General features: G+C 44.1%; 1 protein-coding gene across 10 annotated transcripts in view; it reads right to left on the reverse strand.

Moving 5' to 3' along the window:
* Positions 1 to 6,641: 6,641 nt before the first annotated feature.
* Positions 6,642 to 27,055, reverse strand: part of LOC129826113 (voltage-dependent N-type calcium channel subunit alpha-1B-like) — a 149,136-nt gene continuing 128,722 nt past the window's right edge. For 6 of the 10 annotated variants that reach the window (XM_055886454.1, XM_055886450.1, XM_055886453.1 and 3 more), the window contains 12 exons: positions 22,648 to 22,775; positions 22,263 to 22,359; positions 19,441 to 19,546; positions 18,277 to 18,384; positions 15,045 to 15,166; positions 14,500 to 14,747; positions 14,162 to 14,297; positions 13,753 to 13,869; positions 12,272 to 12,310; positions 11,122 to 11,323; positions 10,111 to 10,331; positions 6,642 to 9,577 (listed from right to left, as the gene is read on the reverse strand). In XM_055886454.1, the coding sequence (XP_055742429.1) occupies positions 9,005 to 9,577; positions 10,111 to 10,331; positions 11,122 to 11,323; positions 12,272 to 12,310; positions 13,753 to 13,869; positions 14,162 to 14,297; positions 14,500 to 14,747; positions 15,045 to 15,166; positions 18,277 to 18,384; positions 19,441 to 19,546; positions 22,263 to 22,359; positions 22,648 to 22,775 (2,097 nt within the window). In that variant the 3' untranslated portion in view covers positions 6,642 to 9,004. Of the gene's footprint in view, positions 9,578 to 10,110; positions 10,332 to 11,121; positions 11,324 to 12,271; positions 12,311 to 13,752; positions 13,870 to 14,161; positions 14,298 to 14,499; positions 14,748 to 15,044; positions 15,167 to 18,276; positions 18,385 to 19,440; positions 19,547 to 21,291; positions 21,389 to 22,262; positions 22,360 to 22,647; positions 22,776 to 27,055 lie in introns of all 10 variants that reach the window. The other 4 variants (XM_055886457.1, XM_055886456.1, XM_055886449.1 and 1 more) reach the window with 2 other exon arrangements.

Genomic DNA, 27,055 nt, shown 5'->3' on the forward strand with positions numbered 1-27,055 from the left:
AAGCATTACCTGATCCGACGAATCCCTGTTCCTGTTGAGTCATGCTGATGGCAGAGTCAGGCTTTGGCGTAAGCCACATTAGTCCATGGCCCTATCCTGCCTGGTGTCAGCAGTACAGGCTGGTGGTTTAATGGTGTGTGGAATGTTTTCCTGGCACACATTAGGTCCCTTGATTCCAATTCAGCAACATTTCCAAAGAATTCAGGCTGTTCTGGAGGCAGGGGGGTCCGACCCGGTACCAGATGAGTGTACCTAATAAACGTCCACTGAGTGTATTACGGGGGTGTTTTGAATTCCAGTGATGCTCTATTTTAGTCACTTTCAACATGAATTTGTTCTCATTTATGTCAGCCAGAATGAATCCCCTGCTGAATCCTATGTCAGATAACAGACAGAGCAAAGCCATGCTGTGCATAAATGCTCTGAGATTAATACATGCAAACTGGCATATTATTTTCATAAACGTCGTCACACTTGGAGGACAGACAGTGACAGTCTGAAAGCCATATGTCATGTCTGGATCAGTGATGTCTGAGACCTGGTTTACTTAACAGATCATATTAACACAGTATTTTTAGACAGTAACAAAAATGCTGATCTCAGCTGATGTCAGGCCTCTCTCAGACCCAACATTCAAATATGCTAGGATCAAAATGTAAACTCACTGCTCCCCAATCATTCTAGCAACAGTCCTTAAATCAACAGTTTCAGAGATGTTTCCATAAGACACTACACGTCTTAAAAGGGTGAGAAAAAAATTACGAACACCTGCTCTGTCCATGACATAGACTGACCATGTGTAACGATCGTCGTAATCCTCCTCGTCTGAGGAGGAGCAAGGATCAGACCAATATGCAGTGTGGTATGTATCCATATTTATTTGAATACTTCTTTGACACGAACAAAAACAATAAACAAAACGAAACCAACGACGCTACAGTCCTGAACATGTGAACCTATAAAACAAAGTTCGCAACGAACAGGAACAATCACCCACAAACAAACAGTGAGAACAGCCTACCTTAATATGGTCCCAATCAGAGACAATGACAAACACCTGCCTCTGAGAACCATATTAGGCCAAACAATAAACCCAACATAGAAACACATAACATAGAATGCCCACCCAGCTCACGTCCTGACCAACTAAACACAGACTGAACAAAGGAAATAAGGTCAGGAACGTGACACCATGTGAATCCAGGTGAAAGCTATGATCCCTTATTGATGCCACTTGTTAAATTCACTTTAATCAGTGGAGATCAAGGGGAGGAGACGGATTAAAGAAGGATTTTTAAGCATTGAGACAATTGAGACATAGATTGTGTATGTGTGCCATTCAGAGGGTGAATTGGCAAGACAAAAGATGTAAGTGCCTTTGAACAGGACAATGCATCCCTAGTTGTTCTTCAGTCAGAATAATTAGCGATGCATTTTCCCACATTTCACCATGACAACTTGGTTCTCTAGAAAACCTGGTCTGTTCAGCAACACAATTCATTTCTACTGAAGCCTTTTTATATGTAGCCTACTGGCACATGACAATATCCCAATTTTAAAGTTTATTATTAATATCATGAATTGTGCATCCTATTTATAGTTCTAACTGTAACTACTTCTAGACTTCCAAAGATCCAATCAACCATTGGATGAATGATAGTACATGTACTGTAGCTTCACATTGAAATGATGGAGTCCTTTCTGCAAATCAGATACACCCAAGCTCACTCCGAATTTATTTCAAATCCATCTTGTGTAACAAAAGTTGAGGGGTTACTTTAAATGTTCAATGTTATTTAGGTAGTCTACGCAAGTTAGTATGGAAGCTGATCAATGTCCAAATGTGTTGACATGATAGCTCAGCTGAAACAAAGACAACTTATTTCCAGAACAAAGCAGGGTAGATAGAAATCTGGATGGTAGACTTGTTCTCACTGAAGTGCATTAACCCATATATACCAGTAGGAGTCACTGTTCACACAGGAATTGTTGGACTGTGGCTTGTGAGAGAAATTACAAGATTATGTTATTATACTGTTATTGCATCAAATGGTTGTTTTATGCAACAGAATAAGGGGTTGTTAGAACACTCATCTGTGTGTGTGTTCTACTGAGGATGGGCCTGTGGGAGATTTAACACTGATAGAAGATTTATGATGTCTTTGGTTGTGCTGTGGTGGAGACCTTTGTGGGCTATACTCGGCCTTGTCTCAGGATTGTAAGTTGGTGGTTGAGGATATCCCCTAGTGGTGTGGGGGCTGTGCTTTGGCAGAGTGGGTGGGGTTATATCCTTCCTGTTTGGCCCTGTCCGGGGGTTTCTTCGGATGGGGCCACAGTGTCTCCTGACCGCTCCTGTCTCAGCCTCCAGTATTTATGCTGCAGTAGTTTATGTGTCGGGGGGCTAGGGTCAGTTGGTTATACCTGGAATACTTCTCCTGTCTTATCCAGTGTCCTGTGTGAATTTAAGTATGCTCTCTCTAATTCTCTCGTTCTCTCTTTCTCTCTGAGAACCTGAGCCCTAGGACCATACGTCAGGACTACCGGGCATGCTGACACCTTGCTGTCCCCAGTCCGCCCGGCCTTGCTGCTATTCCAGTTTCAACTGTTTCTGCCTGCGGTTACGAAACCCCTACCTGTCCCAGACCTGCTGTTTTCAACTCTTAATGATCGGCTATGAAAAGCCAACTGAGATTTATTCCTGATTATTATTTGACCATGCTTGTCATTTATGAACATTTTGAAAATCTTGGCTCTCTCTAATTTTCTCCTTCTCTCTTTCTCTCGGAGGACCTGAGCCCTAGGACCATACGTCGGGACTACCGGCCGTGGTGACTCCTTGCTGCCCCCAGTCCGCCTGGCCTTGCTGCTATTCCAGTTTCAACTCTTCTGCCTGCGGTTATGGAACCCCTACCTGTCCCAGACCTGCTGTTTTCAACTCTTAATGATCGGCTATGAAAAGCCAACTGAGATTTATTCCTGATTTATTATTTGACCATGCTTGTCATTTATGAACATTTTGAAAATCTTGGCTCTCTCTAATTTTCTCCTTCTCTCTTTCTTTCTCTCGGAGGACCTGGGCCCTGGACCATGCGTCGGGACTGCCGCCCGTGGTGACTCCTTGCTGTCCCCAGTCCGCCTGGCCTTGCTGCTATTCCAGTTTCAGCTGTTCTGCCTGCGGTTATGGAACCGCCACCTGTCCCAGACCTGTTGTTTTTCAACTCTTAATGATCAGCTATGAAAAGCCAACTGAAAATTATTCATGATTATTATTTGACCATGCTTGTCACTTATGAACATTTTTGAATATCTTGGCATAGTTCTGTTATAATCTCCACCCGGCACAGCCAGAAGAGGACTGGCCACCCCTCATAGCCTGGTTCCTCTCTAGGTTTCTTCCTAGGTTTTGGCCTTTCTAGGGAGTTTTCCCTAGCCACCGTGCTTCTACACCTGCATTCTAGCTGTTTGGGGTTTTAGGCTGGGTTTCTGTACAGCACTTCGAGATATTATCTGATGTACGAAGGGCTATATAAAATAAAATTGATTGATTGATTGATTTGGGTGATAAACCTAAAGAGACCGCATTCCATAGTGTGAGTTAATGTTTCTGTTCTATAAGCTATCAGGGAGAGATGACTCTGGGGCCAGACCCTGGTCTCTATACAATGAGAACAGTTTTTACAGCAGATACTGTCTGCTGTGAATTATAAGTATCTTTCATACAAATCTTAACCTTGTGACCCATTCCATACATCTGTTGTTTGTCATGTAGACTGAAGGGGGTGTATCTTTGCTATAAAATACCTTTGTACCTTTGTGTCGTGGCTCTCAACGAATCATCTGAGGGTGATTCGTCGACCAGCCATCATTATCGTAGAACACTCAATTGATTCACTTTATATGTGTGTGTTGTATTGACCTGCTCCCTTGTCAATAGAACTTTGTCTGATGACTCTAATGTGAAGGGGGGCCGAAGGAGACAGGAATTAGTCACCACTGCCACGAGCTGACCATGCTTTGACCATGCGCGTTCACGTGATAGGCAGCTCCATTCCAGTACAGTCCATCGTTTGACATGTTTCTACTGACTGTTATGGAACTTTTGGACATTTCGTCACGTTATAGTGGACGCGCTTTGTGACTTTGGAATTGTTTAGCAAACGGGCTAACCAAAGTAGCTAATTGGACATAAATAACGGACATCGAAACAAATAAAGCATTTATTGTGGACCTGGGATTCCTAGGACTGCATTCTGATGAAGTTCATCAAAGGTAAGGAAACATTTATCATGTATTTTCTGGTTTCTGTTGACTCCAACATGGCGGCTAATTTTACTATTGTTCTGAGCTCCGTCTCAGATTATTGCATGGTTTGATTTTTCTGAAAAGTTTTTTTGAAATCTGACACAGCGGTTGCATTAAGGAGAGGTATATCTTTAATTCCTTGTGTATAACTTGTATTATCATCTACATTTATGATGAGTATTTCTGTTGAAACGATGTGGCTATGCAAAATCACTTGATGTTTTTGGAACTAGTGAATGTAACGCGCCAATGTAAACTCAGATTGTTTTATATAAATATGAACTTTATCAAACAAAACATACATGTATTGTGTAACATGAAGTCCTATGAGTGTCATCTGATGAAGATCATCAAAGGTTAGTGATTAATTTTATCTCTATTTCTGCTTTTTGTGACTGCTATCTTTCGCTGGAAAAATTGCTGTGCTTATTGTGGTTTGGTGGTGACCTAACATAATCGTTTGTAGTGCTTTTGCTGAAAAGCATATTTGAAATCGGACACTTTGGTGGGATTAACAACAAGATTACCTTTTAAAATGTTATAAGACACATGTATGTTTGAGGAAATTTAATTATGAGATTTCTGTTGTTTGAATTTGGAGCCCTGCACTTCACTGGCTGTTGTCATATCGATCCCATTAGCGGGATTGCAGCCATAAGAAGTGTTAAGCCACTGTTCCCTGGGCGCCGAAGACGTGGATGTTGATTAAGGCAGGCCTCCGAACCTCTCGGTTCGGTTGTCAGAGGGGTTGGGTTAAATGCGGAAGACACATTTCAGTTGAATGCATTCAGTTGTACAACTGACTCGGTATCCCCCTTTCCCTTGATTGTGGTGAAAATGTAGTTGACTAAAACTGACCAACAGTTGCTCCAAGTGGTTGGGTATGGTATTACTGCATGGTGAATATCAATGTCAAAACTGGTGCAGAGATAGAGGCTACTACTTCATAATATGACCATTTTATAACTGTCCACAGAATGTTTAATTCTATTATTGAAAATTGTAGGAGAGATTCTTTCTTCAGACACCTGTTGAGACCATTTGCTGAGACCAAATTCACGTAAAAAGTTTGAAGTCTCACGAGTCACGACAAATGGAAAATTATAGAGAAATAAAATCAACGAAGAAAGGTGTATGATACATTGATGACCTCGACCTTACCTTTCCTAACGATGTACGAGCCCGTATCCTTTTGAAAATATTTAATAGCGGCTCCATGATAGTAAATAGCCTATGATAAATTCAACAATTTTATGGGCGATAACACAGCTCTTGTTACGTTTTATACACAACAGCAATGACAACAAAAATAACAAAAAATAATTAATTAGAATATCTATGCTAGGTTATCAAATTACTTTCATACAATCGCATGATTAAAAATGTACCTTTGTCTGTCAATGCTGTCTTGTTTTAGGCCGTCTCAAGACAGTAGATGCTTCAACTGTTTCCCGCAACTTGAGCATCACCGGGAGGTTCCACCCTGTGTATTTTGGGGAATGTCTCCGCCCACTGTAGGCTGCAGACCAATAACATTGCGCCATTGACAACTTGATACACAGCAGACACCTTCACTCCTTCCTAATAAGTCGAACACCTCTCTTATACTGTCACTGGACATCAACTGTTCTCTTATTCAATAAACTAATCATTTTACAGCTATTATACATATTGAGGCCTGTTTGTTTCATTTTTTTTATTATTCAAGGAACTTGGCTTCATACAAAATGTAAATGTAGAAACAACTGCAGAATTCAAAGTCTGGCCAATAAACATAAATCAGGCAACAAAAACTCAGACCCAAATAAGGAGTGTTCCAGCTCTGTTGCATGGCCGGAACTATCATCATTGTTCAATACTATTTTTATATAAAGTCATTTTTTCCAACAAACCCCACAGATTATATATATATATATATATATATATATATATATATAATCTATATATCAAAGATCAATAAAAATGAACAGGAAATGAATACATGGTAGCAAAAAAAGTACTACGATTTTTACATGCACATACATTATCAGAACATGCAAACATGATTTTCTCCAGAAAACAGCCACATGTACACTGCAGTTGGTATGCAGAGAGAAATAGGAACAGTTCAATGTTTGGCAACCAACTGTGAGAGATTTTGGCGTGTATATGTTTCTTTTGAAATAGTACAGAGGCCGTAGAGATGAAGGAAGAGACTGATAGTTTAAGTTTTTACCCACTACGGCAACATGTCAAGTGGAAATAATTGAAGGTACCTGTACAAGAATGTGGATCATTTTTACCATTACAGTTTATTCAATGTTTATGAACACCCTCCTCTGGACTGATCCACCCCCCCCCCCCCCCCCCCCCCTCTTAGGTGACCTAACACGGAACAGATAACCATTAGTATGACATTGTTTACTTACTTTTTAAGACACAGGTTTCCCTTTTGACATCGTCAACGTGGGTAAATTGTATGCATGCAAATATATAAAGTTGCTGTATTTCTAAATATTCTCTTCATTTCTGCTTCAACTCGTTGTGCCTTACGCATTTTAAAATACATGTTTTATACATGTTTGAAAACTTTTTATAAAGATTTGGTCACAATCATGCTGTAGTATGAATCTGGAGATCTCAGCATGTAAAGCTACAATATGGATGAAGTATATGACCGTAGTGTCCTCTTGTTGCATAACCCTACCTTCTCTGTCATCAAAACCCTGCTTCTGGGAAATATGCAGTACAGAACCCTGACGAGTGTGCAGACATTGCAACACCGGGCCCCACCTACTGTATCTCCAATACTATCAGTAACTGAGCAACACTTTTGCCTGAGTAGAGCATCCCTTACCACATTCCACCACCAATGTAGAATAGAAAAGAACCGAAACTCTTCCAAAGCACTAAATCATCCATCCCAGGGAAACACATTCTTTAAATGATATTGTATTAATATCCATATATATTATCTGAAGCTTTTTAGCAGATATGAACCATCACCATCATCGGTTACCATGGCTGGGTAGATAGAACGATAGAAAGTGTGAACCATATTTATGCTATATCTGCTATATCTGACGGGCTAAAACCTTAACATAGAGGGGTCTGAGCCAATGGGGAGACACAGGGGGGGTCCAGTGTGCTGGTGCCAGGGGCTCGACTCAGCATATACACTCATTAGGGATCTGCATCTATCTCTGCTTCTCAAGCACATCCATCCAAAAAGTGCACACTGTTTGTTTCTCATCCGATTCCTTATGGTCTATACTAACTCTGCAGTTATAGCATTGAAACAGAAGGCAATACAGTAGCTTGCGATGCTTTCGAAGTTGACTAACCTCGCCAGGAAAGGAACCCTACACTACTACATCTTCATAACTGTTGTGGACCAGGTTTATGATTTAAACATGCAGTGTTACTCTGATCACGTCTTCCTAACTACATTGATATGCTACTAATGCACTTTTCATGTTTGTTAAGTGTTCATACCATGATTTTGCCCCAACTTTCGTCCCCCCCACTCAAATTGATGAAATATATTTACCAAAAAAGAAAATCATACGAGAAAATTATTAGCAATCATAGGTTAATTAATAGTTTACATTCAAAAGCATTTCTTTTTCTTGAATAAAAGTTGTTGTTTCTCCAGATAAGGCTTTCTGTACACCTTGCGCTCCAGCAGAACTACCAAATAACTACTTAAGTGTTGATGCTTTACAAAAACGGTTGACTTTGCATCTTTACTATAGTATGTCTAAAAGGATAGGCACTTTGTTTTAAACATCTGAAGCAGACAGTCTGTAAGAAACATTAAACCTGAAATGATGGCAAACTTTAAGCAATTTACATAAACAAAGTTGTTTTTACAAGATACAAAATATGCACACAATGAAAAGATAACATCTACCATAGTTGTATATAAAACAAATCACATTTCATTCACCTCTCCTCATTTCTCTGAAGTAGTAGTAGTAGTGACATTTGCAACGGTAAACAGTAACAAATCAACAATCACTGTCTGTAATGACAACATCGATCCCTCTATTCCATCAGGCTGTATCTTCTGACAGAAAAGGAATGTCATTTAAAGGGCGAGGCTACTGTAAATCCCTTTATATCATGGAATGGTAAGAGTCCCAAAGCAAAGTAGAATAGCTGTTGTGCAGTTTACTTTCAAGTGCCTTTCTTAGGGAAGTTTGAATGAAATCTCTCGGACTATTTCCTTCTCACGTGTTGTTACAGATACTAAACAATACATAGGTATCCCCCTGCTCATCACAGAGTTAGCAAAGAGGCCTGCTGCTCGCCCATCTCTATTGTGTGTGTAGCTGTAGTAGAGTTTCTTATGTCACTATTTGGGTCACTATCAAGACTAGGTAAAACATCATTTAAGTTGGATGTTCTCAAAATAATTAAGTTTGATAAAGAATCAAAGCAAAAAGTGCCCTCAATTAAACATGCCACTGTCTTCAGTGCATAAGACAAAGTCGGATCAAACTCAATTACCAACAATTCACCGAATCAACATCCAATTTAATTTCCATCCAGTTCCTAAAAACGGTGCTGCTTTGTTCACATTCAAATGAATCCCAACCCTTCCTTGGCTCCCATTAGCTCTACATACAGCAACAGTGTAAACTAAATCCTTCAAAAAAAGATGATAAAACTCATCACGATTCCTAAAAAAAAGCAATAAAAACATCTGTTCAAAGCCATGCTAGCACCATTCATCTTCATCTGCCTCGTGGTAGTACCTGGGTGCCCTGGCACCAGAGCCAGACCCCGGGCTGGCGTTGCCAATACCACCAAAGGTGAAGTGGTATCCGTTGGGCACCGCATGGCTCTGCTGGGGTGGCGGAGGCAGGTGGAGGGGCCCCGGCCCCATCTGAGGCAGTGCGGTCCGAGGGGAGCGTACTCTGGCAGCATAGGGGCTCAGCAGCTCGTCCCGGAGGCTGCAGTACAGACTGCCCTGGCCCTGGGCTTCCCTGTGACTGTAGCCCAGGAAGGGCTCGGAGCTGATGCGGGTGACAGGGGAGGGGATGTGGGAGGAGCCACTGTGCAGCAGGGCGTTGTGCTCAGACAGCCCGCGGCTCAGCCGGCCAGGACTCTGGGTGGGCAGGCCGCTGCCACACTGGGCAGACACAAAGTGCACAGGGGAGGAGTTGGCAGTCTTGTAGGCCACCCCGGGGCGGGGGGTCAGGGGGGTCTGGGGTAGCTGCCTGCGTCCACGGCTGGGTGTGCTAGCCCCTGAGGCCATCATCACTGGGCTGCATTTAACCGAACCACTACCCTAGATGAAAATTGGACAAAGCAATTTAAAACAATAAAAACGATGAGGTCATGGTCACCAGAAGGAAGGGAAAGACAGAGAGAGAGGACAGTGGGAGAGGACAGACGACACAAACAAGGAGGACAGGGCAGCAAAAGAAAGGAGAAGAAGACAGACAAAATGGACAGAAAATGGTGAATAAGAGGAAGAAAAGTGGAAAGAGAATTGAAAGGCCATGAGTGGTTGTACTAAAGACAGAAAGAAGAGAACGTTGAGTTTCAGCCGAGGCAGAAAGAGAAAGCAGACAGATCCTCATCAAGAGAGTTGCACACAAAATACACGGTGCTGTACTAAACCAGACAGACATATACTTACTGATAATGTGTAGAGTGTGTATTATTCAGATTCTCATTGCATACCTGATTCCTTCCCATGCTCTGCTCGTATCATACCAAGCCTACAGTATACCCTGCCAAGTTTTGTCCTGCCATATCCTGCCGTACCCATACTGTGCCCTGCCCTGCCCATATCCTACCCTACCAATGCCCTCCCACCTGCTTGTTGATGCTGGGGTCCTGCACCTCGCTGGGGGAGGTTGCACAGCTGGCGGTGGCAGACTTGGTGGTGTGGCAGTGTTCCCTGCTGCCGTAGCGATCGCAGGAGTAGTACCGCTGCTTCTCCCCCGCCGTCGAGTGGTGCTTCCTCTCATGGGAGCGGCCGCGGTCCTGCACCCTGTCTCTAGACGAGGGCTCTGCAGCCGGGTCTCCTGGTGTGCCTTAGTGGGAATACACACCAGGGTTAGGGTTATGGCCAGGTTTAGGGTTGGGGTTGAGGGTAAGGGCATAACCCTAACCCTAATCTTGGCATAACGCTAACTCTAACCCTAGCCCCCCCCAAATTCATCTCTTAAGTCCCAATTCAACCCCTGATTGCACCCAATCTATACCTCACTCCGAAAGAGAAGATTCTTAAACACTCACAAAGGCCAGACTACTACCACACCAAAGACTTTTCTCCCCAAAAGTTCTCCTCTCCTCAGCATTGCCCTGCTAAGACAAGAGGTGCCCATATATTAGCAGGTCATTGGGTGTTTATGTCTGTCAGTCCCTTTTATCTTTGTGATAAAGGCCAGCTGCAGAGCTCATTCTACCACCCAGGCCTGAACGATGCCTCCATGGCGCCCAGAGCGGATCTCTATAGACGAGCCCCAGCTGGCTGGGCTATGGTCTGCTTCTCACTCTCTGACTGGATGGAAGGCAGTAAGGTAGAGATGGCTACAGATTCACACTCTAGTAACACTGGGGGACAGTGAGGTCTAAATGGTCCAAACACCCACATTTTGTGATCAGGGTATTGGTGGTGGGCACTCATATAACATACTGTACATAACAAGACCCCCTTTTACCTCACCGATAAAGTCATCCCTAGTATTGCACATTTTAAAACACGATTGGCATTGCTGGCAAAAATAATATTACCATGTGTTTCAAGAATACGATTGAGCACAGTCTTTGGTGTGTGTGTGTACTTGTAGTGTTTGTCATTGTGTATGCGTGTGCACTAACCAGCGGTGCTTGGCGTCCTGTCGAGTGACCGCTGCTTCTTGTCCCTCTCTCTGCGGTGGTGGCAGCGGTGGTGGTGGTGGTGGTGAGGCCTTTCCTGGATGCTGGGCGTCTCCAGGGTGTAGTCACGCAGGTTCGCCTCTTGGGGGCGCTGTGGGGCATGGGTGGACGCAGAGCGCTTCATCGGGCTGCAGTCAGGAACAGGCTGTGTGGAATCAATGAGGAATAGGGATCACTGACTAGTGTATGGAAACTTACATCGCTGCTAAGCTGAGTGAAACGAGACCTGTTATACAGATGTTGATCTCTTCTCTGATCTGTTTTCAAAGTGAACTAGTAATCCAGCTGGGAATTGTAATCATCATTGTGATTATCAAACTGGAATGCTGATCGTAAAATGAGAACTGAGCGTATGGGATAAAGGAGACGTATGCACCACACCGACTCCATTGTGAAACACCATTTCCACCTAGTGGAGACACATCTGTCCTACAGAGCCTCGCTGCAAAACATACCACTCACATTTTCAATGTCCTCAAAAAATATAGTCACCTAGATGGGTTGCTGTTGGTAAAACCATAGACACGGCTACCAATTTCCCTAAGTCTTAGTTGGTGCTTGAGGATAAGAGCATAAAGGGGGAAACTGAAGCAATGTTTCCACCTGTAGCAGCAGACCCTTTCACTCTTCAAAACAGCACCATCTGATCACTAGTTTACTACTTACCAATTCCATAGGCTTGGTATCTAAGAGCAGGTTGGAGTGGGCAGATGAGTTTCATGAGTGTTGTTCAGTCCCCATAGAATGATGAAAGGAAAAGCCTCCTCTATGAGATACACTTCACCTGGCTAGACCTTTGATTTCCAGTTTTACATCGAGCTTAACTCTTATCCTAAAATCACTCGGTATATCTCCCATATTGTATACGACAGAACAGCAAACATGTAGACTGGGTTCTTAATGTACTACCAAGTGTCAAACACTGACCATACTGCACAAGCACATGCTTGCGGGACCGAGCATTTTACACACCCGCACGGCTAGTTAATACAAAGTGGAATTGAGTTTTACACATACTAGTACATTGGGATCAACAAACAAAGTAGATGTGGTGAAGGGGAGATACTGACGGACAGGAGAAAGGGGTACATACGGCCAGCAGGGTCCCCGGGGAGTGGCGTGAATGGCTCCTCTGTCACACAGCGGAGAACGAGGAGGAGGATCATCGAAAGGCATCAAGCCAAAGAGACAGGAGAGACAATGAGGTGTAGACGGAGAGGGTGACATTGAACAGTTAAGACAAAGAATAGTGGAGAAGTAGCAGGAAAATAACAGTGGTGTTATTATATGCTTATTAAAAAGAAATGATCCCTTTGTAAATATGACATAATTATGATTGAAGGGCCACTGAGGGCATTTGCCTTTCAGTACGCCTTTTTATAGAAGGGGTAAATCGGTTATATCTGATTGTGTTTCAGCACCTGGTAATAAGACAGAATTACCCATTCCAATCAGACAGAACTGGTCTTTATGTCTTGTGATACTGAATGCCCCCATCTCTAGCCTAGATTCCCAGACCATGAATACTAAGATATCCTAGAAAACATATCTGGCTCTTTAGCTTTTGTTCTTGTGAGTCAAACTTCTGATCTAGCAGAGGGCAAGTCTATGGGCTAGAGCTGCCTCTAGGGAATCAAAAAGGTTTCCTCCATATTAAGAGGTGCTGAAACCACTAAATCAACATCTATTGCCTCTTATCATCCTGCACTCCAGTTTTAAAGAGATTTGGGCTTAGCTTCTCACTGGGATTCATGAGGGTTCATGTCGGCCCTGGGTGTCACATGTCAATACTGCACAAAGAGGATGTTGAGGAGGTGGAGGCAGGCTGGCTGGCTGGGAGATTTTACACCCTGATCCTGTCTGGCATCGCCAGGGAGTGGGAAATGAGGCATTACCCCAAAAAGGGAAAACATTTAATTAAGCGATGGAAAACCAAGCCGGAGAGAGTGTGAAATCCATCAGTCTGTTTCAGGGTAGAGTTCAGACTACGTGCCTCCCCATTTCAATCTAACGATAGCAAGCCATCTCTATCTTATAGTAACATGATTACTCTCTTCCTCCCTGAACGCATGAGGGATCACCCCTTTCATTTTCTACCCACAACCATTTTGAGCCACTATAATTTTTGTATTTCCTTCTGTTGGCAGCAGAGGAAAAACGATACAGGACAAATAGTTGGCGGTCTTCCAGGCTCTAATCAAATTATTCAGGACTTCTTCTGTGCACTAGAAGTAGGATCAACACACATCTATTCTAATTGGCCTCTGAAAGGAATGCACTTAAATGCAACAATCGATCAACATAAATATCACTCAGGAAATGAGGAGCTGATTATATTTCTTGGGACGAATTGAAGGATTAATTGTTGTTATTTTTCAGCAGTTATACTGCAGTAATATTGGCTGAAATGAAACCCCTCATAAAGATAGCCACCTGACCATAGTAATCTGCCCGCAGTATAGCCACTGATGTGTATCAAAATGCAACCATGCTCTCTCCAATATAGTTTAGTCATGGCATGGCGCATCTGCTATGCTTCATAAATGATGTGTGTGTGTGTTAGGGTGTCCTTACCTGCAGCTCTGCGTTGAGGCGGGGCATGGACACAGCCCTCCCCTGGCTCTCCAGTCCAGACCCAGGACCAGGCACTGTGTTGTCACTGGTGTCCATCTTCCTCATCTCCACTGACTCCTGGAGGACATAACACACACACACACACACACACACACACACACACACACACACACACACACACACACACACACACACACACACACACACACACACACACACACACACACACACACACACACACACACACACACACACAGAGAGAGAGAGATAAGTGCTTGCATACAGATAAGTATATCCAGTCAAGTTAAGTACTAGGAACAGATACATCATGAGAGAAAATGCAGGTCGCAGGCCATGATGTTTATGTGTCTGTAATACAGCAGAGGGCAGTCTGGACTGGCTACAGTACCTGGGGAAGTGTTGTGTTTGGGACATCTTCAGACTGGCCCATTTGGACAGGTCTCTTATTCTTGGGTCTGTGGACCTCTCTAGACTTCTCTGACACCCAGGAGGATGATCCTTTCATGGTGCCATCTTGGCCTGGCCTGAATTGTTAATCATAAACAAATGTAGACGTTATTGTCATACAATGACTAACCGATTGTAAATGAAAATCGTTTTGTATTATCTTTGATGGTAACGTCACGGCTTTGCCACAAGTCATTGTCAAAGGCAAAACACATTTACAATTGTCATTAATGTAAACCAAAAAAATCGGGATTGTTTGAGACACGCTAGTGAACTCACAGTGTGCTTCCGTTGTTGAGCAGGGTGGAGCTGGGTCTAGGTAGGGCCTGAGGCTGGGGCTGAGGAAGTAGTTCACAGGGAGGCTCTATGTTGTTGAGCAGGGTGGAGCTGGGTCTAGGTAGGGCCTGAGGCTGGGGCTGGGGCTGAGGAAGTAGTTCACAGGGAGGCTCCATGTTGTTGATGGACTTCTCTTTCTCCTGCTTGTAAGTCAGGGGCAGTATTGGTTTAAACAGAGCCCCCACCTTACCCTGTGGATGAAAGACGGCAAGATGCTCAACACACTGAACATGCACAATATTGATCCAGGTCTCTACCCCCAGAATATAGTCAATCAAAACTCTGGAAATGTGAGTCATATTGGTTTTGTTAGGAGATGTTTGAAACATTTTCATCCAGGGGTGAAATTTGTGCCTCTTGGGCATCAGCAATAGTGTGTGTGTGTGTGTGTGTGTGTGTGTGTGTGTGTGTGTGTGTGTGTGTGTGTGTGTGTGTGTGTGTGTGTGTGTGTGTGTGTGTGTGTGTGTGTGTGTGTGTGTGTGTGATACCTGGGAGCCGGCAGCATTCTGTTGCTGTTGTTGCTGCTCCTTGGGCCTCTTGGCTCGGTTCTGCTTGTAGTAGTCAAAGATCATCAGGGCTGCATACACCTTTCCAACAGTAAGCTCATTGGCTGAGAGAGGTACACAGGGGAGTGGTTAATGAAAACTTCTGACTTATCCATTATCTCATTCATCTTTATTGGTCTCATCCAAACTCTCTGATGCCAGATTATCGCTAATACTATTCAGTCGAACCAAAGGTATCACTTGAAACAAAGAGAGGGATTTAGCTGTTTGAAGAAAATTGCTGCATGCCAGGCTTGAAAGAAGGAGAGAAGAAGCATCTGTCTGAAATGCCATTTTTCTCAGGTGAGATGCTTTTATCCTGCCAGAAGATGTCAGTGGAGACAAAGCAGATGACTGGAATCTTAACTGACGGCCAAGTGAGAGCAAAGGTCCTGCATGTTATGGCAACCTGTGTGTCATCTACAGTTTGGAAGGGGATCAACTCTTACATGAGCAGCAAGTATATTTTTTGATTCAATTAGAAGCTGTTAGTATTGTCTTGCTAGGGCAATTTAATTTGTTCTGTCTTTTACCTAGTAGCCTAGTTAATCACTGCTGTTTGAGCTGTCTGATTGCTCAGTAGTTGTGACTGTCGTTGTGGACTTAGATTTGTTTCTGGCCTATTTGTGTAACAGTCCTGCTAAGTTGTGGGCGTGTTATATTGTAGGGAGTGTATTCTTGACTGCTGCTAAGCAATCAACAATCAAACCGAGTTGTTCTGCAGTGTTATTCAAGGAAGGAAAGTGAGGAATGCTCCACACCACTCTCTCACTTGAGTATCTTACCTAGTTATTTTCTGATGATCTCATTTTACTATTTTATAGCTTTGCCAAGTATGTGTGTGTTTCCCATCCCAGGTAACTCCTCCCCCTGTAGGTTTTACAGACGCTCCCAACTCCATAGCTGCAACCCATCTAATTTAATGTATCCTGTGTGCACAACCCATGTGGAGTTCCTAGTCTCCGACAGCTTTTGAATCTGCCGATCTGCGGTCAATAAGGCTGAGTTCGTCTGGCTGGTTGAGAGAATGCCAAGAGTGTGCAAAGCTGTCAAGGCAAACGGTGGCTCCTCTGAAGAATCTCAAATATAAAATATATTTGATTTGTTTAACACTTTTTTGGTTACTACATGATTCCATATGTGTTATTTCATTGTTTTGATGTCTTCATTATCATTCTACAATGTAAAAATAGTCTTAATAAAGAAAAACAATTGAATGAGTAGATGTTCTAAAACTTTTGACCCGTAGTGTATGTTCCCATTCAATCCCTACACTTTTTGGCCCTGACAGAGACATGGATTTCCCCAGAGACCACAGCTACTCCAGCTGCTCTTTCGTCATCTGACTATATGTTCTCTCATAGTCCGAGAGCATCTGGTCGTCGCAGTGGTGGCACACTAGTAATTTCTCATAAGTGGAGATTTTCTCTTCTCTCCTCTCTCACCTGTTGATCTCCTCATTTGAATTCCATGCTGTCACTGCTCCACTCAAGCTTAACATTGTTGTCATCTATCACCCACCAGGTGCCCTTGGAGAGTTCCTCAATGAGCTTGACACCTTGATAAGTACATGTCCTGAGAATGGCTCACCACTCATCATACTGGGCGACTTTAACCTTCAGCTTCAATAAATTTCTTTCCACTCCTTTCTCTTTTAACCACACCCTCTCCCAGTCACATCCCACTCACAAGGCCGGCAATATGCATGACCTAATCTTCACTAGAGGCTGTTCACCTACTAATCTCACTGCAACCCCCCTTCATGTCTCTGATCATTACTTTGTTTCCTTTTCTCTCCATCTCTCCTCCAACCCCACAGACTCAGCCCCTACCCAGATGGTCATGCGCTGCCGCATCTTCTCTCTTCCTTAGGCTAAATCATTCTCCCTCCTGTCACCTGACTCTGCATCTTCGACCCTACTCTCCCTCCCTTTCTGCATACTTTGACTCTCACTGTCCCCTTTCCTCCCAGCCGGCCCTACCTTTCTCTCCTGCTTCGTGGCTGAGTCACTCACTGCGTGCTAACAGAACAGGGCTACGAGCAGCTGAGCAGAAATGGAGGAAAACTAAACTTCTGGAGGACCTATCATCCTTCCACTCCCTCGTATCTCCCTTTTCTTCCTCTGTATCCGCTGCTAAAGCTGCCTTCTATTAGTCTCAATGTCAAGCTTCTGCCTCCAACCCTAGGAAACTCTCTCTTCTTCATCCTTAATCCTCATCCCCTCCCTCCTCCCTCTCTGCAGATGACTTTGTCAACCACTTTGAAAAAAAGTTTGAAGACATCTGCTCCTCTTTCACTCAGCCTACTGAGTCCACTGTTCCCACTCAAACAGAACTACCTTACGCCTTGACATCTTTCTCCCCTCTCTCTCCAGATTAAATCCCCATCACCTCAAACTCAACTTTGACAAAACGGAACTACTCTTCCCCCCGGGAAAGGCCTGCCAACTCCAAGACCTCTCCATCACGGTTGACAACTCCACGGTATTCCCCTCCCAGAGTGCAAAGAACCTTGGCATGACCCTGGATAACACCCTGTCATTCTCTGCACACATCAAAGCAGTGACTCTCTCCTGCAGATTCATGCTCTGCAACATTGGTAGCGTACAACCTGTCCTCACACAGGATGCGGCGCTGGTCCTAATCCAGGGCCTACGGAGCAGCAAGGGGAACTGCACCTCCTTACCTTCAGGCTATGCTCAAACCCTACATCCCAACCCGAGCACGGTCCACCACTTCTGGTCTCTTGGCCCTCCCACCCCTACTCAGCCCAGTCAAAGCTCTTCTCCGTCCTGGGAACCCAATGGCGGAAAAAGCCTCCCCCTAAAGTCAGGACCTGCCCATCTTCCGAAAACATCTGAAACCCTACCTCTTTGAAGAGTATCTTAAATAACTCTCACAGGAAAATGTACTTGATTCGATTGTGATGTGTTGTTGGCTCATCTAGCTATCTTAAGATGAATGCACTAATTGTAAGTCGCTCTGGATAAGAGTGTCTGCTAAATTACTACACATTTTTTTAAATGTTGTTTCAGAGTGAGGAGTCTGGGGCTTGCCACTTTAAGATGTGGCGTAAACAGAATCACACACAGTCCAGGTATCCTTCTTGTAAAGATGAAATATATCAGTGACATGAAGCAAGGATCCGAGAGGACTGCCATGCAGAGGTGCTTACGTTTGTGTGGTGTAACCAACAGATCCATAGTCTTCTGTGAAAGGCTTGGCCAAACTGTAGAGAGCTCTTTCTTCAGTTCAGCATCAGAAAGACGCTGGGCAACCATCCCTAAGGAGAAGATCGCAAGAGAAAATAGAATATTCTAGCACCAAATACACACAATTATCTAATTGAAGTATAGCAACAAAAGACAGAAAGACAAAAAAGTAAACATGAGTTTGCAGAGTCATTGTGGAGGTGAACCAGAGAGAGAATAACTTATTGAAAGCGACAGTGAGCAGTGAAGCTAGAGAAAAGCATACTGCACTGTGACGTCATTCAACTACGCAGCACAGGCCCTCAACACAAAACCCACCACAGAGCAGCCTAATGAGACCAAATGGGACCCGTATCTACTAATGCAAACCTTCTGTAAGCAACAAACAAGCAGCATATGTCTGTCTGTGTCTGGGAGGACAACATGTGATGGATGGCTAAATCTAACATTAACAACTAGTGTTTGTTGCTTCTGCTTGAGTCATCAAGTCGGCCTCATAAAGTTGGCCTCATGATAGGTTTGCACCTAGCCTATCATGTATCACACAGGGGTGGAGAGGGGACAGAGTGGGGGAAGGGAGGGGTCAGGGTAAGGGAGGAGAGAGGACAGGGTAGGGTGTAAGGGGGGAAAGGGGACAGGGTAGGGGGAGAGGGGACAGGGTAGGGAGAGAGGGGGCAGGGTAGGGTAGGGGAGAGAGGGGATAGGGAAGGGGGGAGAGGGGACAGGGTAAGGGGGGAAAGGGGACAGGGAAGGGGGAGAGGGGACAGGGTAGGGGGGAGAGGGGACAGGGAAGGGGGGAGAGGGGACAGGGTAAGGGGGGAAAGGGGACAGGGAAGGGAGAGAGGGGACAGGGTAGGGGGGAGAGGGGACAGGGTAGGGGAGAGAGGGGATAGGGAAGGGGGGACATGGGAGGGGGCAGAGGATAGGGAGAGAGGGGACATGGTAGGGAGAGAGGGGGCAGGGTAGGGTAGGGGAGAGAGGGGATAGGGAAGGGGGAGAGGGGACAGGGTAAGGGGGGAAAGGGGACAGGGAAGGGAGAGAGGGGACAGGGTAGGGGGGAGAGGGGACAGGGAAGGGGGGACATGGGAGGGGGCAGAGGATAGGGAGAGAGGGAAGGGCGGTCTCACCTGAGGACAGTTTGATCTCCAGGGCCGTGCGGATCAGGGCCATGAGAGTGGAGGTAAAGTGGACTGTGTTGTCATCGGCGATGGGCATGTTCATCTTGACTAGCCGCTGGAGAGAGTGTGTGGACGGAGGAGGAGGTTAGAAACACACTTCTACTGTTAACACTTCATCCAGACCATCAGCCAATCAGGAGAAACCAGTCTGTGTGCTGCTGGTAATATTCACAGAGGCCCCTACAGCACACAAAAAGCTTTCTCAACGAGTACAAAGAGGAGACAAACTAAACATTCACATTCACTGCTATTGGCTACAGTATGCACTATGCTGCAGGTCAAAGTGCACCGGTGCAAGACTGACATTGATCGAAATAAAAGTGAGAAAGGGCATGTACGCATAACCATGGAAGTGCCTCAAAGATCTCAGGAGCTCCACTCTGTGGTTGCTATACCAACAATCAAACTGAGGTAAAAAGTATTATGCTGCTCAAGTCATAAACATCTTGAGAACCAATGCCTAGCATCTACAGAAAAAGCATGTGTCACACACAGTCCATTCCAAATAACCTGAACTGCTTATCAAAGAGATGAAATCTACACCACTATATGCATACAGAGCACTATGTTTGATGTTTAAGCTATTGTGGTAGAGTTGAGCTCCCCTGAACACAAAAAGCATTCACCTACTATCAGTTGCAGTGCAAAAGTACGACAGAAGTCAGAATGAGAGAGGAGAGGAGGGGAGGGGTGAGACACACACACATACATGTGCACACAAATCCATAGAAAGAAAGTAGAGATGAAAGACAGGATGAGAGAGAATGAAAGATAGAAAGACAGAGAGTAAAGCACACATATTTCTCACACAGGAAAGCAACAGAAGCCACACACACTGGCCCACAAAACGAAAAACCCCTAGTGGGTAAACTCAGGGGATAGACTGAGATAAGGTAAGGGAGAGCAATACTAAACCCCTTTCCTATAAAACAGATTGATTGATTGATAAAGGATTTAAATCTGGGGACAGTCCTGAATTGGTCGAATATGTATGTATTGTAGAATTAAATCTAATTATTCTTCCATTAATTAATCTGTGTATGCCTGCTGTGTTGGATGTATTAAAGGACAATTGCGACACTTTTCAACATCATAATCACCATCTCCAGCACCATACCAGTTCTACATCTGTGAAAACGGCGCGTTTCTATGATCTGTGCTTAAAAAGATAAGAAGAAAGTTCCCAAAAAACAGTCATTTTCTAAACTTGTAACAAGTTTCTAGCCAGAGGGAGGATATTTTCTTCCTCCCCATGTCACCGCAAATCTCATAGTGTTTGAAAATCACTATTTGTTAAATGTTTTAAACTTTTGATGATGTCGTCGGGTAGAACTTTTTAACTTGATATATTTTTCTACAGAAAGTAGAAATGTGGCGTTTTCACATATGTAGACAGTGGTATTGTGCTGGAGATAATAAAATGAGGTTGGAAAGTGGTGGTTGCCCTTTCAATTACAGAGACTGGATTATATGAAAACCTATTATGTATTTATTTCCCTAAGGAATTTGACACCCACTACCGTAAATGTTACTAAATACTTAGTAACACGTTTTCACATAGTGGGGATACCGTATGCGTCTCATGGTCTATCTCCGCCTTTAGTGGACATCACCTCACAGGCTGAGCTTGCTCCAAATAAAGTAGCTATGCCCAAAAAAAGAAGGGGAAGGAAGGGGCTACACCAAAGAGATCAGAGCGTTAGCAAAACAAACTAAAGAAACAAGGGAACACTGCAGTGCACAGAGATTGGCTGGAGGTCAAGCCAATGGGAAGACAGGTCGAGCAGAGGGAGTGGCTACCTTGTAGGCGACTCTTGGCGGACAATTCTTTCCCAAACCTAAGGGTGGGGACATGTGGAGGAGCATCTGATACATATCAAGGTACTTGATACGGCCACTTCACAGAGTAGGAAACAAAGAGCCAAATAAAGAAGGATGGAAAGTTAGAGGAGGAAAGGAACAAAAATGTTTTTTTTTAAGAAATCAAAACGAATAGGAAAAAACAAAAACAGAAATCTGTGTTATTTAGATTTCCAGTAGCGACATGGAGATGGATGCCATCTTTGGCCACGGTGGGCCAGGGATGCATCGGTGCGGTGGTGAACTCAGCTCAGGAGGAAGTGAGCTGCTCAGATCCCTGAGGGGAGACATGGGATGGAAGAGTGAGTCTGGAAGAGTGAGAAGAAGAACACACAGGATGCTGATGGGGAGAGAATGACAGCATTGTACGTCGTGTGGATGACGGCTTCTGCATGCTGAGAGACATCCAGGGGGGGTTCACCAGAAGCACGGAAACAAAGGTTTCAATGCCAGACTTGTTTTAATCTTAATTAATGAAAGCCCTCCTTTCTCTTTACAACGTTTACGTCTAGGATCCCAAAAACACATTACAGTACGTCAAGACGTTGTTCCGATTCAGATGTGTTCATGAGCTGAATCAATTTAGGACTAAACATCCAAACGTAATGTTTAATCTAACTGTACATAGATAGGAGACGGAACAGGTACAAACCAGAATGTGTTCACTGCATACCTCGACACATCAAATAGAAAGTAAGCATTACATAGGGATTCCAATGTCAGGTAGAGTTGGGGTTTAACATGGCTTTGAAAGCTTTGTTTCCAGTCTGGCGTCATTAACCAAAGCCAGTCAGTCTGGAAGGGCGGGTGCTAGTGTGTAGGCGAGTCATTGGTGCGCAGCCATTCACTTAAGTCTCTTGGCATAGGAAGACAAAGCACCCTAGTGGAGGAAATGTTCTGGGGTTGCTAACCTTGTACGCTACCCTATTAGGGCAGTTCTTCCCTAAGCCAAGAGGGGGTGAGATAATTCGTAACAAGTTGTACATATCGTTATAGCGAATCCGTCCGCTGCAAAAAGAACAAGCAGATATAAAACAACAACTTCAGGACAGCTTCAAGAGAACAGTGATCATCAGAGGGCTGACAGGGTACTAGGAGGTATGCTACCATACCTTACCCTCTACATGACACTACATGGAGGATTGTCAGCAAGTCACAAAGTATCAGGCAGGGATTAGGAAGTCCCCTCCATACTAGCAGCTGTAATACTAGATATCTCTCTGACTGGGCACAGAGGCACAGTAGGAGCACCAGCCAGCCAGATGGCTGAAGGGAGGGAGGGAGAAGGACACATACCAGGCAGCAGGGTCGTACTCAGCCCAAACACGGATGAACTCATCCAGATGATGAGGGCCCAGTATAGATGAGTCTCGAGTCAGGTACTCAAAGTTATCCATGATGACAGCCACAAACAGATTGAGCATCTGGAAGATACGTTTCACAAGGATTTATGGGAATAGACACAGTATGCTGGCACAACACTAACTACTAGTCCTACATTTCAAATCAAATCCAACTTTATTTGTCACATGCACCGAATATAAGTGTAGACCTTACCATGAAATGCTTACTTACAAGCCCTTAACTTCTCTAGGGTAGGGGGCAGCATTCGGAATTTTGGATGAAAAGCATGCCCCCATTAAACTGCCAGCTACTCATCCCCAGAAGATAAGATATGCATATTATTAGTAGATTTGGATAGAAAACACTCTGAAGTTTCTAAAACTGTTTGAATCATGTCTGTGAGTATAACATAACTTATTTAGCAGGCGAAACCCTGAGGACAAACCATTCAGATTTCTTTTTTTTGAGGTCACTCTCTTTTCAATGAGTTTTCATTGGGAAACCAGATTTCTAAGGGACCAGCTTGCAGTTCCTACCGCTTCCACTGGATGTTAACAGTCTTGAGAATTTGGTTGAGGTTATTCCTTTGTGTAATGAAGAAGTACGGCCATCTTGAACGAGAGTCACTCGACGTGTCCTGTTTGTTAGAGAAGCGAGACCAGAAAGCTAGCTACAGTTGGTTTAAATCCTGTATTGAACACAGATCATCCCGTCTTCAATTTGATCGATTATTAACGTAAAAAAAATACCTAAAGTTCTATTACAAAAGTAGTTTGAAATTCTTTGGCAAAGTTTACAGGTAACCTTTGAGATATTTTGGTGTCACGTTTGAGCAAGTTGGAACCGGTGTTTTTCTGGATCAAACGCGCCAAATAAATGGACATTTTGGATATATATCGACGGAATTAATCAAACAAAAGGACCATTTGTGATGTTTATTTGGACATATTGGAGTGCCAACAACAGAAGCTCATCAAAGGTAAGGCATGAATTATATTTTTATTTCTGCGTTTTGTGTCGCGTCTGCAGGGTTGAAATATGCTTATCTCTCTTTGTTTACAATGGTGCTATCATCAGATAATAACATTGTTTGCTTTCGCTGAAAAGCCTATTTGAATTCTGACATGTTGGCTGGATTCACAACCAGTGTAGCTTTAACTTGGTATCTTTCATGTGTGATTTAATGAAAGTTTGATTTGAATAGTAATTTTTATAGTAATTAATTTGAATTTGGCGCTCTGCATTTTCTCAGGATTTTTGCCAAGTGAGACAGTAGCGTCCCGCCTAAACTCAGATTTTTGGATATAAATATTAACTTTACCGAACAAAACATACATGTATTGTGTAACATGAAGTCCTATGAGTGTCATCTGATGAAGATCATCAAAGGTTAGTGATTAATTTTATCTCTATTTCTGCTTTTTGTTACTCCTCTCTTTGGCTGGAAAAATGGCTGTCTTTTTCTGTGACTTGGCTCATACCTAACATAATCGTTTGGTGTGCTTTCATCGTAAAACCTTGTTGAAATTGGAAACTTTGGCTGGATTTACAACAAGTGTATCTTTAAAATGGTGTAAAATACTTGTATGTTTGAGGAATTTAAATTATGGGATTTCTGTTGTTTTGAATTTGGCGCCCTCCAGTTTCACTGGCTGTTGACGAGGTGGGACGCTACCGCCCCACATACCCTAGAGAAGTTAACCAACAGTGCAGTTCAAGAAGAGTTAAGAAAATATTTACCAAATAAAATAAAGTAAAAAATTACAAAAAGTAACAATAAAATAACAATAACGAGGCTATATACAGGGGGTCTGTGTGCGAGGGTACAGATTAGTTGAGATAAAATGTACATGTAGATAGGGATGAAGTGACTATGCATAGATAATAAACAGTGAGTAGCAGCAGTGTACAAAACAAATGGAGGGGGGGTCAATGTAAATAGTCCGGTGGCCATTTGATTAATTGTTCAGCAGTTTTATGGCTTGGGGGTAGAAGCTGTTAAGGAGCCTTTTGGTCCTAGACTTGGCACTCCGGTACCGCTTGCCGTGCAGTAGCAGAGAAAACAGTCTATGTGACTGTGACTGGAGTCTCTGACAATTTTATGGGCTGTCCTCTGACACCGCCTATTATATAGGTCCTGGATGGCAGGAAGTTTGGCCCCAGTGATGTACTGGACCGTACGCACTACCCTATGTAGCGACTTATGGTCAGATGCCGAGCAGTTGCCATTCCAGGCGGTGATGCAACCGGTCAGGATGCTCTTGATGGTGCAACTGTAAAACTTTTTGAGGATCTGGGGTCCCATGCCAAATCTTTTCAGTCTCCTTTTCAGTCTCGCCCTCTTCATGACTGTCTCGGTGTGTTTGGACCATGATAGTTAGATGGTGATGTGGACACCAAGGAACGTGAAACTCTTGACCCGCTAAACTACAGCCCTGTCAATGTTAATGTGGGCCTGTTCGGCCACGATCAGCTCCTTAGTCTTGCTCACATTGAGGGAGAGGTTGTTGTCCACCACACTGCCAGTTCTCTGACCTCCTCCCTATAGGCTGTCTCATCGTTGTGATCAGGCCTACCACGGTCGTGTCGTCAGTAAACTTAATGATGGTGTTGGAGTCATGTTTGGCCACGCAGTCATGAGTGAACAGGGAGTACAGGAGGGGACTAAGTACACACCCTTAAGGGGCCCCAGTGTTGAGGATCAGCGTGGCAGAAGTGTTGTGCCTACCCTTACCAGGAACTTCCCTTACCAGGAAGTCCAGGATCCAGTTGCAGAGGGAGGTGTTCAGTCTCAGGGTCCTTAGCTTAGTGATGAGCTTCGTGGGCACTATGGTGTTGAACGCTGAGCTGTAGTCAATGAACAGCATTCTCACATAGGTGTTCCTTTTGTCCAGGTGGGAAAGGGCAGTGTGGAGTGCTATTGAGATTTCGTCATCTGTGGATCTGTTGGGGCGGTATGCAAATTGGAGTGGGTCTAGTGCAGGCCTGTGCAATTCCAGTCCTTAGGGGCCTGATTGGTGTCACACTTTTCACCCATCCCTTGCAAACACACCTGATTTAAACTAACTGCATTTTTAACTGAAGATCATGATTAGTTGATTAATGAAGTCAGGTGTGTTAGCTGGGGTAAAAGTGTGACACCAATCAGGCCCCCAGGACTGGAGTTGCCCAGGCCTGGTCTAGGGTTTCCAGGAGGATGCTGTTGATGTGAGCCACGACCAGCCTTTCAAAGCACTTCATGGTTTCCGATGTGAGTGCTATGGGGCGGTGATCATTTTGGCAGGTTGCCTTTGCTTCCTTGGGCACAAGGAGTATGGTGGTCTGCTTGAAGCATGTAGGTATTACAGACTTGGTCAGGGAGAGGTTGAAAATGTCAGTGAAGACACTTGCCAGTTGGTCCGCGCATGCTTTGAGTACACGTCCTGGTTTTCCGTCTGGCCCTGCAGCTTTGTGAATGTTGACCTGTTTAAAGGTCCTGCTCACATTGGCTACCGAGAGCATTATCACAGTCATCCAGAACAGCTGGTGCTCTCGTGCATGCTTCAGTGTTGCTTGCCTCGAAGCGAGCATAAAAAGTAATTTATCTCGTCTGGTAGGCTCGCGTCAACGGGCAGCTCACGTCTGGGTTTCCCTTTGTAGTCCGTAATATTTTTCAAGCTCTGCCACATCCGAAGAGCGTCAGAGCCGGTGTAGTAGGATTCAATCTTAATCCTGCATTGATTGATGGTTCGTCTGAGTGCGTAGTGGGATTTCTTATAAGCAGCTCTAACCTTTAGCTCATTCTTTAGCTCGTTGCCTGTAATCCATGGCTTCTGGTTGGAATATGTACGTACAGTCACTGTTGGGACGACGTCGTCGATGCACTTGTTGATGAAGCCGATGACTGAGGTGGTATACTCCTCAACGCCATTGGATGAATCCCGGAACATATTCAGGTCTGTGCTAGCAAAACAGTCTTATAGCGTAGCATCCGCGTCATCTGACCACTTCTGTATTGAGCGAGTCACTGGTGCTTCCTGCTTTAGTTTTTGCTTGTAACCAGGAATCAGAAGGATAGAATTATGGTCAGATTTGCCAAATGTAGGGTGGGGGAGAGCTTTGTATGCATCTCTGTGTGTGGAGTAAAGGTGGTCTATAGTTTTTTTTCTCCTCTGATTGCACATGTGACATGCTGGTAAAAATGTGGTAAAACTGATTTAAGTTTGCCTGCATTAAAGTCCCCGGCCACTAGGAGCATCGCTTCTGGATGAGCATTTTCTTGTTTTCTTATGGCCTTATAGAGTTGGTTGAGTGCGGTCTTAGTGCCAGCATCGGTCTGTGGTGGTAAATAGACGGCTACGAATAATATAGATGAGAACTC

Source organism: Salvelinus fontinalis, chromosome 28 (genome assembly GCF_029448725.1).
Source record: "Salvelinus fontinalis isolate EN_2023a chromosome 28, ASM2944872v1, whole genome shotgun sequence".
In the NCBI taxonomy this organism is placed as follows: domain Eukaryota; kingdom Metazoa; phylum Chordata; class Actinopteri; order Salmoniformes; family Salmonidae; genus Salvelinus; species Salvelinus fontinalis.